General features: G+C 38.2%; 1 protein-coding gene across 4 annotated transcripts in view; it reads right to left on the bottom strand.

The window, feature by feature from the left end:
* The window catches only part of septin7a (septin 7a), a 40,869-nt gene that overhangs the window by 4,248 nt on the left and 24,037 nt on the right, over positions 1 to 12,584 (bottom strand). For 2 of the 4 annotated variants that reach the window (XM_079484757.1, XM_079484758.1), the window contains exons 4-12: positions 11,933 to 12,033; positions 11,668 to 11,802; positions 9,371 to 9,488; positions 7,525 to 7,617; positions 6,923 to 7,019; positions 5,526 to 5,577; positions 5,172 to 5,297; positions 4,737 to 4,757; positions 3,687 to 3,822 (exon numbers count right to left, since the gene is read on the bottom strand). In XM_079484757.1, the coding sequence (XP_079340883.1) occupies positions 3,687 to 3,822; positions 4,737 to 4,757; positions 5,172 to 5,297; positions 5,526 to 5,577; positions 6,923 to 7,019; positions 7,525 to 7,617; positions 9,371 to 9,488; positions 11,668 to 11,802; positions 11,933 to 12,033 (879 nt within the window). The remainder of the gene's footprint in view (positions 1 to 3,686; positions 3,823 to 4,736; positions 4,758 to 5,171; positions 5,298 to 5,525; positions 5,578 to 6,922; positions 7,020 to 7,524; positions 7,618 to 9,370; positions 9,489 to 11,667; positions 11,803 to 11,932; positions 12,034 to 12,584) is intronic. The other 2 variants (XM_079484759.1, XM_079484760.1) reach the window with 1 other exon arrangement.

The following is a 12,584-nucleotide window of genomic DNA, read 5'->3' as shown; positions in this document are numbered from 1 at the left end:
AGAGACTGCTCTGATTAGAGTTACAAATGATCTGCTTATGGCGTCTGACCGAGGTTGTATCTCCTTATTGGTGCTGCTAGATCTTAGTGCTGCATTCGACACCATTGACCACAGCATGCTCCTACATAGACTCAAAAATGATGTCGGTATTAAGGAAATAGCTTTGAAATGGCTTAGATCTTATTTATGCGACCGTTTTCAATATGTAGCAATAAACAATGAGGTATCACGCAAATCGCAAGTCCAGTACGGTGTCCATAACCTTTTATGTTTTACTTATAGTCAATGTTTTCTTGTACAGCTGCTTTGTAACAATGAAAATTGTAAAAAGCGCTATATAAATAAAGCTGACTAGACTTGACATGTCATATAAAGCCCTGGAAAAAATTAAGAAATCATTCCAAATTTTCATTTAATCTGCATTTCTGCATATTGGCCATTCAAGTCCAGAGTCTGTTGAATTTCAACAAAATCAAACCTGAGGATATAAAAAGTCTTTCAACAGATGTGAAAGCTGACAGCATGACAAGACGGATGAAAACGCTGATAAAATTGAACACATCAAAAATAATTTTGAACTTTTTCTAAACACATCTACAAATATTAGCGAATATGAACTTGTTTTCTTTGCAGTATTTGAGCTCCAAAAATGCAGAACATCTTTTCTGTTATTTTAACCAGTTTCTCCAGTTTTTATTTTCTGCAAATAATTGCAAATATAAACTATATTTTTATTTGACATTTGGGAGAAATATTGTAAGTAGTTCACACTGAAACAAAAATGATCATTTTACCTAAACACACACCTACCAAATAGTAAATTCAGAAAAACTGGTCTCCTAATTTTTTCAAAGGCTGTTTTTTCTTAATCGTATAATTTCAACTGTTTATGAATCTTCTTCATTGCTATATGTATATGCCATTTATATATAAATGATTTATTTATTTATAAATAACGTTTACAAAATACAGGACTCAAGACAGCGACCAGCGTTTCTTACAAGTACTTGTGCGACCTTGAAATTTGGAATGTGTAAAGACGATTAGAACGAAAGCCACCACCAGGTGCAGGCTGTGTGTGATAGTCAACTGAGCGGGTCACTCGCATCACTGATGTTTCCCGCTGCTGTCGTGGATGCATATAATCCAGGTCGGTATTGACAAGTTTACACATAAACAACGTGAGCACATAACCATGAGTTGCTCTTTGCAGTAACAGATTTTTGAGCCCAAGGATGAACGATTTGGATGAATGAGGCTTTTATATACACTTTATTGTGCATTGGTGTACAACAAAAGTGCTTAACAATCATATGAGGGGGTCTCTCCTTAACTACCACCAGTGTGCAACATCCACCTGGATGATGCGATGGCTGCCACAGATTTGATATATGAGACTTTAAAAAAAAAAACTCTTAGAGCATTTATCTGTTGATCACCTGAGACAGAGATGAATCCATTCAAATCCATTCACAGCAAGAACGAACGACACGTGAATGCTCTTGTTAAGTTTAATTTGACGTTTTATTTACATGTGTTGTGAACATGAAGAAAAGTGTCCTTAATACACAAAATCATGGTAAGAACGTAATAACACGAGAAGTTTCATTTATCACTGTAAACAATTGAATTAGGCTGACAAGCACAATTTCTATTGGTTCAAATAAATCCGCTTGGGTCCACTGCCTGCTATCCCATTTAACCAAAGATAATATATATGAACAAGATGCGCCATTACAATGAATGGGGAGGAATGTAATGCTCAATATGGCCGCTCTAGTGAAGAAAGCCCCGCCTTCCGGTAAAAAGATCCAATCATCAATCGATAAAGACTGACAAGGTTAGGTGAGGCTCTTCTCTGAGGTGAGGCTCTTGTTAGGCGTTTGCCAGCCTATGCACCTGTGCAGCAGCTAAAATTACCTTGAAAAAGGTCATTTTTAGCGCAATTGAAGCTTAGCAACCAAAGTTATGGTACAGTCCATAAATGGTTTAATCATTGATCGGAAATATGCTTTTCAACTGTGATTTTTATCAGCGATTTTAGAAATATCTGCCTTCCACCATTTAAAGAGATGGGACTGTTGACTTGCTCTGACCCAAGTAACTGCCCAGAGGCGTTACAAACATGACTGCGAGTGGCACGACTTCGTTTGGTTTATCTCACCTGCACTAAACACACAAGTCAGCTTGGACAGAATTAAGTTCGTCACTAGTTGTAGAACTCCAGTAAGTAGGCTGTCAAGGTTATTTTATTTACTTTAAACATCAGATGAAGTGATTCTCTTAAATTTAGTTGATGCTCACTCATTAACAAATTGGTTATGGCCAGGGCCAGACGGAATCCGCATCCACGGATATTTCCGCTGAATAGTACCGTGTATTTGATTGAGTACAAATCAAGTACTCTGCTGTTCAGGGTTGCAAACTGACGATTTTATGGCGTGATCGATTCCAAAGACATCCACTGTCTACTTCTCAAGCGAATCTTATAGATCGTGATCGTTTCTAAAGTAGGCTACAGAACAAGCTAATTTTACCTCACGCAATTCAAAAGTAAACTTTTAAGCAGCCTGTCTATATCAATGTCCACACGATATGGTTGTCGTGTTCGTATTGCATCACGTGTTTTTGTTGATAAAAGCAAGCTTAGGCCACGCATTATACTTGGGTTTAAGAAGCGCTGCGTAATCAGACGCCACAAACTCACACACAACAATGCAATGAGCGAACAAGTTTGTTAAAGCGCTTATGTTTTTTTCCACATTAATTCCTTTCTTCTTCATCTCATGTGCTGAAACAGTATCACTGAAAGATCCATTGAAGTAGTCAAAAACACGACTGAGATCATCATAGTTTAAAGCAGCGCACAGTTTACATGATCATCATTATAAAAATATGTCATTCTGCATGTAAAATGTATATTATAAATAAACAAGAAGGTCTATATTCAATAATGGTGTTTATAAAACATGTTCATAAAGTTTTTATTTAGGTTAAATTGCAATTTTGACAGCTGATTTGTAAATGCTTTTATTTTGTAAAGTTTAAAGGCCCATTCTCTCAAATCTTAACACATTTTTTTAACTTATAACACATTTCAAACAATTTAAAAACTATTCTGCAGATTAAGAAAAAGAATCTGCGCAGAATTAACAAAAGAAGTCGAGAAGATTCCATCTGGCCCTGGTTATGGCTAAAAGAATGTAGTCTGCTATGTTAGCATATTATATAGTCTGATACAGTATAAGCGATAAGCATAAAGTGTTTCATGCATTGATTTATTCTTGGCGATCAGCCACAATAATAACGTTAATGGCCACATAATTTAACACTGCCCCTTCTCATGTAGGGCAGTTGCAATTTAGCGACTTTAGCACACTATTTTGCAAATTTCAGACCCCTTTTTGTCCATAAAAGGTGCAGAGCGACTTAGGATTCATAAAGTTTGAAAAGGTCTCTGCGTCTGTTTTAGAGCGGTAAAAAAGCTTTGCATTCAGTTGACCGAAATACAGCCGACTAGTCAATGAATGAGTACATAACAGCGTTTCCAAGCATCTTTCACAAGTACAATTTTGGCTGTATTATTTGTGTCCCCTTGAAAAACTGCTCTTGAAAAGTTTTAAATGAAACCCTTTTTTGTAAGATTGTACTGGTGTGTGTGTGTGGTTGTGTTTAGGAGATATTACCTCTAGTTCAGAGTCTTTGAGTTTCTGGATCTTCTCTTTGACTTTCATCTCAAACACCTGCTCCATCTCCATTTCCATCTTCTTCATCTTAGTCACGTGCTCCCGCCTCTCTTCCTCCATCTGTGCCAGGGGGCTCCTGTTTCACGAACATGCACAAACACATTTAAACACATTTAGAGTTAAGCGGACTATTACAGTCCAAACTAAAATACACCTGTGATGCAGGAGAAGAAAGGATAGAGAGAACCCTAGAATGTAAGGCTAATGGACCCAGACCAGTCCAAAAATGTTGAGTTAGTAAGCTGAACAGCAGCTGTGTTAGCATGCAGCTTTATGACCAACACGCTCCAAGCAGCACAGTGACCCAATGATCCAAAATCACCTATCAAACAGCCCAGTGAATTTTGAAGTGATACATTTATCATCAATTATCTGAGAAATCACTGATTCATAAAGATTAAAAAATTATGAGACAACCAGAAACCGTTTATGGAAACCTTAATGCCTGTACACACCAAGGCAAGCTTGAATAAATGAACACATTATAGGTTATACAGGTGTTCATCAAGGTACACCGGTGTTTTTTTTCTTTGGTACAAAAAGCCAAAGGAAAGGTCAAATCAAACAAAAAAGCAAATGCAAAAGCGCTAACTTTCGAAAACGACTGTTTTGGTTTTAGAAAATGATACGTGAGGAAACTACAAAAACGTGAATTTGAGAAAACTGTGACATTTGAGCTTGGTGTGAAAAAGGCCTTTACTCTAAAACAAATTCCCATAAGCACTCATCCTAAGTTTCCTGCCCTGTTCGTAAAATGTATTTACCAACTCGGAAATCCCTTTATTAACTAGCAGCTAATGGAAAGTAGGACAAGTTAAGGCAAAATAAAGGACGTCTTCTAAAGTAACATAACAACAGCACTTTGACTTTCTAACACAGCAGTAACAGACACTAAAACATGAGAGCAGGGTGCGGGACTCCAGATGTGGACAGACAGCGAGACAGCACAGGAAAGAACGAGGCGAATGTAAACTTGTGCATGACACTTACATGCCTTCACCTGTGTCAAATCTAAAATCAAAAACAAACACACTTTCATGCTCACACTGTATCACGTGTTAGAGAAAACATGACATTAGCAGCTGGATGTATTTTTGGGTTAAGATGGGGATGGAGTTTCACGTGTGTGAGGGTGAACATGGATGGGATAGCTGGTTAGTGAGCGTGTTTCAGTGTATGGTTATTTGCAGCTCTGTGTTGATGTGTTGGCCTTGGTTTTTAAGTTTATGGCAGGCTTGCTGTGAGGTTAAGGGTTTCATGACCTAGGCACTGTCATCTTTGCCTATATTACATTCACAGACATCAAAACATGTTGATTTACTTCATGTTCAGGGAACAGACATCAAAAAACATTCTGTAATGTTTGTGTGTAGCTACTAAAGTACAGGCTCTTCTAATTTTAAAGAATTGAAGAAAAACACTCACTTTGTAAGTTGCCCTTTGTTCTTGTTGTTGTCTACACCATTGTAAGTGACAGCGGCAAGTTTTCTACTCCGGTAGTTCTCATAATGGACATTGTTAGTCACGTCCTTCAGGTCCTGCATGTGAGTTCTGTAAACAAATAATTAATACAATTCATATGAAAAATTCATATTTTTATTGGCATACAAATACTTAAAACACTAAACTAAATCTGCTTGTCACATACAGTTTAAGAGACCCAAATAAGAGGTTGCGACTCTCTAATATGGATTCTAAGATATTCTGAACAGGTCAAGTGACTGACCCATGGGAATACCATCTCCTTCATCTAGCATCACAGGTTAAGTAATGAAGTACCTGATGAGCATGTTTCGAAGGATTGTGAAGTCACAGTGCTCCCCGTTCTCAACTAAAACAAAGAAAAAATTATTTTATTGTCTCAATACACAAAGTCAATTTTACTCCAAAACATAATTTGAACATTCAGAATATCTCAACAAGCCGAACGATAAAGTTGATAAAATTGTCGGTTGAAATATCCCAAAACAGTCTACACTTTTATACTTAAAGAAGTGCATATTGGCATTCAGCCCTATTCGGCAAACTGCTATTGCAATACAAAAACTGACCCGCAGGTGGCAACAGTTCATCTTCTCACTTATCAGATGAATGAAGCAAACCTCTCCCTCCTCTTCCAAATGCCATCTGTGTGCTTACATGTTGCTGAAAGCATCCCAGGCATTCAAAACTCACCCACTCAACCCAAAGATCCAAATGCAGTAACGCAATATCCTTCCTGGTCTATCTATCCATCTGTCTAGACAAAGTTGACTTAGGCGTCAACTTTGTCTACCCCTAAGTTGAATTTGGGTCACTTGAGAGGAAAATGGCGGACACGCAACTCACAGGTTATCACAGGCCAAAGGCTCCAGAAAAAGAAAGGTCTGTCTTGGTATCGGTTCCATTCAAACGTTTAAGCAAACTCTCCTAGCAAACCCTCTGGACTTAGGCTTTGTTACATCTGTCATGTTTGCTTAAAGGCTTTTTGGGTTGCAGTTATTTGCAGGATAAAAATGGTTGCTTCATTACTAACTGGAATGCACTGAGCTGACATTATCGGGAGTCATCGAGCATCCCGATCTTCTCCCTGATGTGTATAAAAATATCTTTAACAAAGCTACATTCATGACTCCAGCAGCACATTTAAAGTGTGTCATGTGGCTCTGCAGGAGCTCTAGATGAAACATCAAAAGAAAAACTGCACTTCCTGTTTGCAAATCTGCAGGTTTTCACTTAAACTCCGTGTACACATTTGAGTCTTCATTTATCATGTGACCTTAACCACACTATGAAGACAATCATCTTATTATGCTAACTGTATGATTTGTTTGATCAACATGTATCATCCAATTTTAGGGGAACGCACTCTTTCAACATGCATCTCATTGAAACAATCAAAATGGGCAGATGTACATCACTGAAATTTAAACCCAAAATATATCTTTGATTGTTTTATTTTATACACATAAACACAATGGGAAAGTTTGTCCTGCACGAGTCACCATTCGGCCAAATGTGTCATGTCAAAAAGCTAAACAACTGCTTTGGGAAAAGTTGTTTAACTTTGTACTGGGCAGTCTCTCAGCAGCGTGTTATGGGAAAGATCTTGTGCACTAAAGTAGAACAACACCCTGAGGTTCTACCCTACAAACACATGCTTACTAAGGGGCAGCGAATGACCTTTCACCCCTTACCTTCTGCCACGCCCCAGGGGTACTGCCTTCCGCGAACCCGCTTCTCATTGACCTCGATGATGGTGTTACTGCCGACCACAGCCAGAGGCAAACGATCCTGAACAAAAACAAACAGTATACACACGTATAAATGTAAAATGCAGACATGAGAAACAGAGAGAGAAGCAAAGAGAGGACACAAAATAAATCAAATGATATTGAAGGAATTGACTTGAATGACAGTCCATGTGTGTATGTGTGTGCAGAAATGATGAGCATCTCTATCTGTGTGACCCATTTCTGTAGCGTCGAAACTTGTGTTAAAACTCTCTGAATGTGGATTTGCTACTAGCCATCAGACGGAAGTGGTAGACGGTGAACACTGTCATTCCGGAGAGCATTTGGATACAAATTGAAATTGAAAAAACGTTTAAAAGCTTCATATCGCTGCAATCTCTATTGTATTGTGCTACATCTATCTGTTTTTTAATGCAAACGCCCAATGTGAACACACCCAACCATCATTCAGACAACCAAGTGACACGTCAGATTAGAAAATATGTAGTGTGGAATCATTCAACAGAGAATCATTCATCAACTGTAGAAAACCGGCCCATACAAACCTTAATCTTTTTCACTAGTTTGTTCTCCTCCTCATCGTCTGTCTCCGGAAACTCATAGATTTTAATCTTGTGTTCCTGAATCTCTCTCATAATCTGCTCAAGAAGACAGGAAGAATAAAGAGTAAGAGCTTATTTACACCTGGTCACTTCATGTGTTTTCTCTGCTCGGATAACTATCTGTGTATCTGCGAAAAACGCAGAACATCAAACGCAGTGTGAATTTTTTTATGACGGAAGAATATATCTGAGGCAGTGTGTAAATGTGACACAACATGAGGTCGTGTTAATTTTTTAATATGCAGAAATTTCGGATGAAATTTCAATGTGCAATGGCCTTCATCATCATAAATGCGTCTCAGCTGAACGGAAAATAATTTGATCTTTTATTCACTTTTATTTATGCAACGTTAACTCTTTATTTCGGCCAAAATGAAACGACAGGGACTGTTGTTTTGCTTGATTTATCTGCAAATGCAGTCGTGTCTAAAAAGGCATGAAAGACTTGTATCATAACGTTTTCTCTTCCATAGTGCTTGTTTTATCGTGGCATCAGGATTAAAGAGCTGTTGTATGTGGTTATAACAACCAGATGCTATAGATGATATAGACTTGATCAGTTTTGACAGGAATGCGTCCCAGACCACCTCCTGAAGTGGTATGCGCGATCAGATTTAAATCCGTCTCGAGAGCATTTACAGCTGGTCTTTTCAGGATTGGATTGATACGATTAGAGAAAACACATGAAGTGACCAGGTGTAAATAGGCCCTTAGTACGGTGTTGACATTTGAACAGTTTAGTATTTCCCAGCAGGCTCTGTGGGCTTTTACTGCCTGTAGCTTTCATGGTATGTGGAGTCCTGGTCTCAAAGGAGCAACAGAGCATGTGTGGATAGATTGATGGGTTTTATTAAGATGTTTTCTCACTGCAGGCGATGTTTGCACCAACGTTCTGAAACTGTTACATGTGGACCGGTCACTTCTGCTGTTTTGGAGATGTAAAACTATGCCAAATGGAACATTTAACATTCATAACAAAACTTTCATGAAGGTGTGGAGTGACTTTTGCCTTTATTGGGGTGAGGGTGGTCACTGAAAAGTTTTTCCTTTGCGTTTCTGAAAAGTTTCACGTACACATGACAGCGTTATCAAAACCATCTGCATTTACAAGGATCCAGGAAAACAGATAAAAACGCTGTAGTATGCACGCCAGGCCAGTGGATGGCGATGTTGTTGTGTAAAGAAACATGACGTGCCTTGGCACATGCACAAGTAGTACAGATGGTCGATGTATATGTGTGTTTAAAGTCTAGCGAATGTAAATAGCATGTCTCCCCTGGTCTAATTGGTGCAGCAATTCCACATTTTGCTGGGAAACGTTAATACATAGCGGAGCAGCGAGTACTTCCCATAGCTGGGAAGCGGCCATTTTGTTTTGGCTATAGTCGTGCGACTGAGCAAGTAATATGCGCACGCGTCATTGTTTTCGACTTGCAGTTATCATGAAAACGACCCATTTTCAAAAGTTTGCGTTTTCAGACCCCTAAAACGCTGTTTCCGTTCAATATTCAGATTTCCACTACACAATTATTGCGGCCAATTCAAACTTTCTGGTGATATTGCTACTTATTTCACATGCAAGAAACCAGCCTATCACAACAGAGATAAATTACATACCAAATTCTCAAAGTCAAAATAGCAAAAACAGATGAAAAACATTCAAATTAAAATAAAATGATGTTTTTGGGTTGGCAAATCCACAATATTATCAAAACTAACTAAAAGAAATGTAAAGTCCTTTACACCAACAGTGAGTCTGTCCAACATTAGCACATATCATCGAGCTCACCTGCTTCTTGAACTGTTGGCACTCCTCTGGAGTCAGTGTGTCTGCTTTAGCGATGAGCGGGATGATGTTCACTTTTTCATGTAACCGTTTCATGAACTCAATATCCAATGGTTTGAGTCTGAGAGAGAGAGAATTTAAGGGTTTTATGTTTCAAACTAAACACTGCACTGAGTCCAAAAACAGCCCCACAAGTCTCCTCTCTACAGTGCAGTAGTGGGATATCACATTTACACTGCTATTTGGCAACTTGGCTGAACTTGTAACTCGACCTGTAGTAAATCCACATGTTCGGCAAGAAGAGCAATAAAATAAACAGACAGAAATTGGTTCCTCCAATTAATTTATATCATTAGTCAATCATACGATGAGCTTGGCTGACATGTATTGTAGTACATTGTATACATGTACTGTACATAATCCCAAGGCTGATATTAGATAAAACAATATTGATATTGAGCGATGTACACCTTTATCAGTAACAATACAATTTGCCAAAACAGCTAAGATAATGAAATGTGTTGCGTGTATTGTATGTATGTGAAGCTAATGCAGGAAACATGTGTTTAAACTAAGCACTTTACTATTGTATAAAGCTCTCTAACAATAATACAAAATGTCAACGTTATGCATCACGTTAAATCCTATTTATTCGCGAGTCTCTATTGATAAAGACAAACGTTTTCAATGCATCTTTCATGAAGAATAATCACTTAAGCCCAGAGCACAACATACTAAACAGAGTTAACTTTCACGCCTTCTTACCCTGAAATGAACATAAAACCCTTACGTCACGGCATTAGCTGGAGGCAAACCAGCACAGATTCGGCTACAAGGAGTTATCAAATATCATCTTGTTGTGTTGTTTAGTGCCAAAATCGACAGAATACAGTCTCCAATTTGATATTGCCGAAACAAAAACACTGACGACAGCTGAAGTTAAACACAATAAAACAAGCGGACTGAATAGAAACGATCATCAAAGAAACTGACGTTTCACTTCATAACACTTAAGATTAAATTATATTACGTAATTACGTTGAAAAGGTAACACTTGACGTAGGCGGAATCCAGGATACGCACACGAAATGACAATTTTTAACAAAAAACTAACACAAAGACAATTGAATATGTGTCATTGAACATTCAACACCTTTAAAAGGTCCTCCTTCTACACATTTGTAAACACTGAGTCGGTGCTGCCCACGTCCGAACAGAGCAAGGCGAACATTTGTGTTTATAAAGCATATACATTTAAATATTTTTTTAGAAAATGACCGATCGTTTCGCTTGATAAGACCCTAATCATCGTCTGGTATCGTTTAAAGCCCTTTGAAGCTGCACTGAAACTGTCTTTTTGACCTTCAACCGTTTGGAGTCCATTCAAAACCACTATACGTATGGAAAATAATCCAGGAATGTTTTCCTCAATAACCTCAATTTCTTTTCGACTGAAGGATCTTGGATGACAACAGGGGTGACTAAATTATTACGAAAATGTATGTTGAAAGTGAACAATTCCTTTTAATTTAAGATTTAATTTACAACGATACTGCAAGATGAGGACTGCTTTGTGTTCATAGTTGACTTCTTTTTAAACAAGAAAAAGTTGACAATGGCACTTTTTTGTAAAAAAAACACTATTTGGTGACTTTGGAGGCAGTGTTTGTGCACAAAGGCAACTCGGCTTTGTGGACAGCGTAATGGAAGTCTATTTGAATTATAAACAGAGAGCGTCTTTGCAATAACCCATCACATATTTTAAAACTACATTACTTCGCTAGAAATGCATTCAAAAGTTATTGAAAGTGAAAATTAAACGTACATTTAAAACACAAAACTATGATCCAATCAGCGTTTCGGCCATTTTATTTTGTCTAGCTTAATCCTGCTCGACCGATTACCTTCATCGCATGTTGTTATGGAAACGACAGGTCTCGCTACTAACTTGTCATTGGTTAGCTGTGAAAAAGGGGCTTGATGTAGGGCGTGTTTTCAGAAAAGTTAAACTTTTTTCAACTTCAAAGACGCTCTGAGCTGCAGAAAAAGACGTCGGCGCTGGCATAAAAAAAACACTCAGGACATTATTGAAAGCACGGTTTACACCATTATAATCAAAAACAGACGCTAGCAGCTTAAAAAAAGAAGTCATATGTGAACACAGCATTAGACTTAAACTTTTGGCAGTCCATATCCTAATGTACTGCACACTACTTTACAGCTCACCTCTAAAAACCACCACCAAAAAAGGTATACAGGGTAGAGAGGTTCGTGTTGGATGATGAAAATATAATTCCTACCCATGTCCAGAGGGGGCGATGAAGTAGAGACAGCACTGTACTCTACTGTCGGGCATCTGGCGTCTGTTGACACGTGACTCTGCGTTGAGGTAATCCTCAAACTTGCTGTCGATGTGATCGGTAACAGGCTGCCAGCTGTGGAACGCATACCCGAAATTCAGTGTTACGAACACGTAAGAGCAACTATAACATAAATAACTAATAAATATCCCCTCATCCATTAATGCTAACATGAGAATGCTACAGGCACAGCAGCACATCTTACCAGTTACTGTTATCCACAGCATCTCCAAACCCTGGTGTGTCCACGATGGTAAGTAACAGCTGAACTCCGCCCTCCTTTATCAGCACCTTGGACTGCTCAACCTGGGGAAGAATGGCGAGACATTGCCAAGTCACATGACCGAAAAGAAATGCAAAACACAGTATGCTAAAATGAGCATTGAAAACAATTATGGCCTGTTCACACCAAATAACATAGTAGCTTTGTAGTCATTTATCATATACTTATAGCCAAGGTCCAACAGTATCAACAGCATAACATGTTTCTTACAAGTACTAGACATAAGATATTAAAGCCAAAATCTTTTTGATTGACAAATCTCTTCTTCTTCTTTGGAAAAAATGGATCAGTAGATAGTTCTGCAAGGTAAGGGGGTGGTGTCTTGTGGCTGTTTGGTTTCCTGAAAATTAGTGCTAAAATTTGAGAAAATAACAGAGCAAAACAAGCACTAAAGTACTTTAAAATGGAAAACAAATGTTTGGCTGTGCATCTATGCCATTTATCCAGCTCTTCTTTTAATACCAAACCCTGACATCACATTAAAGATGTTAGTTTAAAAAAGCTCTTGTGGGTAACCTCAGCTAAAACAAGTCACAGCTTTAAACTGCAGAGTTGTACGCCGATGGTCTGAGTC

This window comes from Barbatula barbatula, assembly GCF_947034865.1.
Source record: "Barbatula barbatula genome assembly, chromosome: 21".
In the NCBI taxonomy this organism is placed as follows: Eukaryota; Metazoa; Chordata; class Actinopteri; order Cypriniformes; family Nemacheilidae; genus Barbatula; species Barbatula barbatula.
The sequence above is the reverse complement of the archived record's forward strand: the minus strand, read 5'-3'. Positions and strand labels throughout refer to the sequence as shown.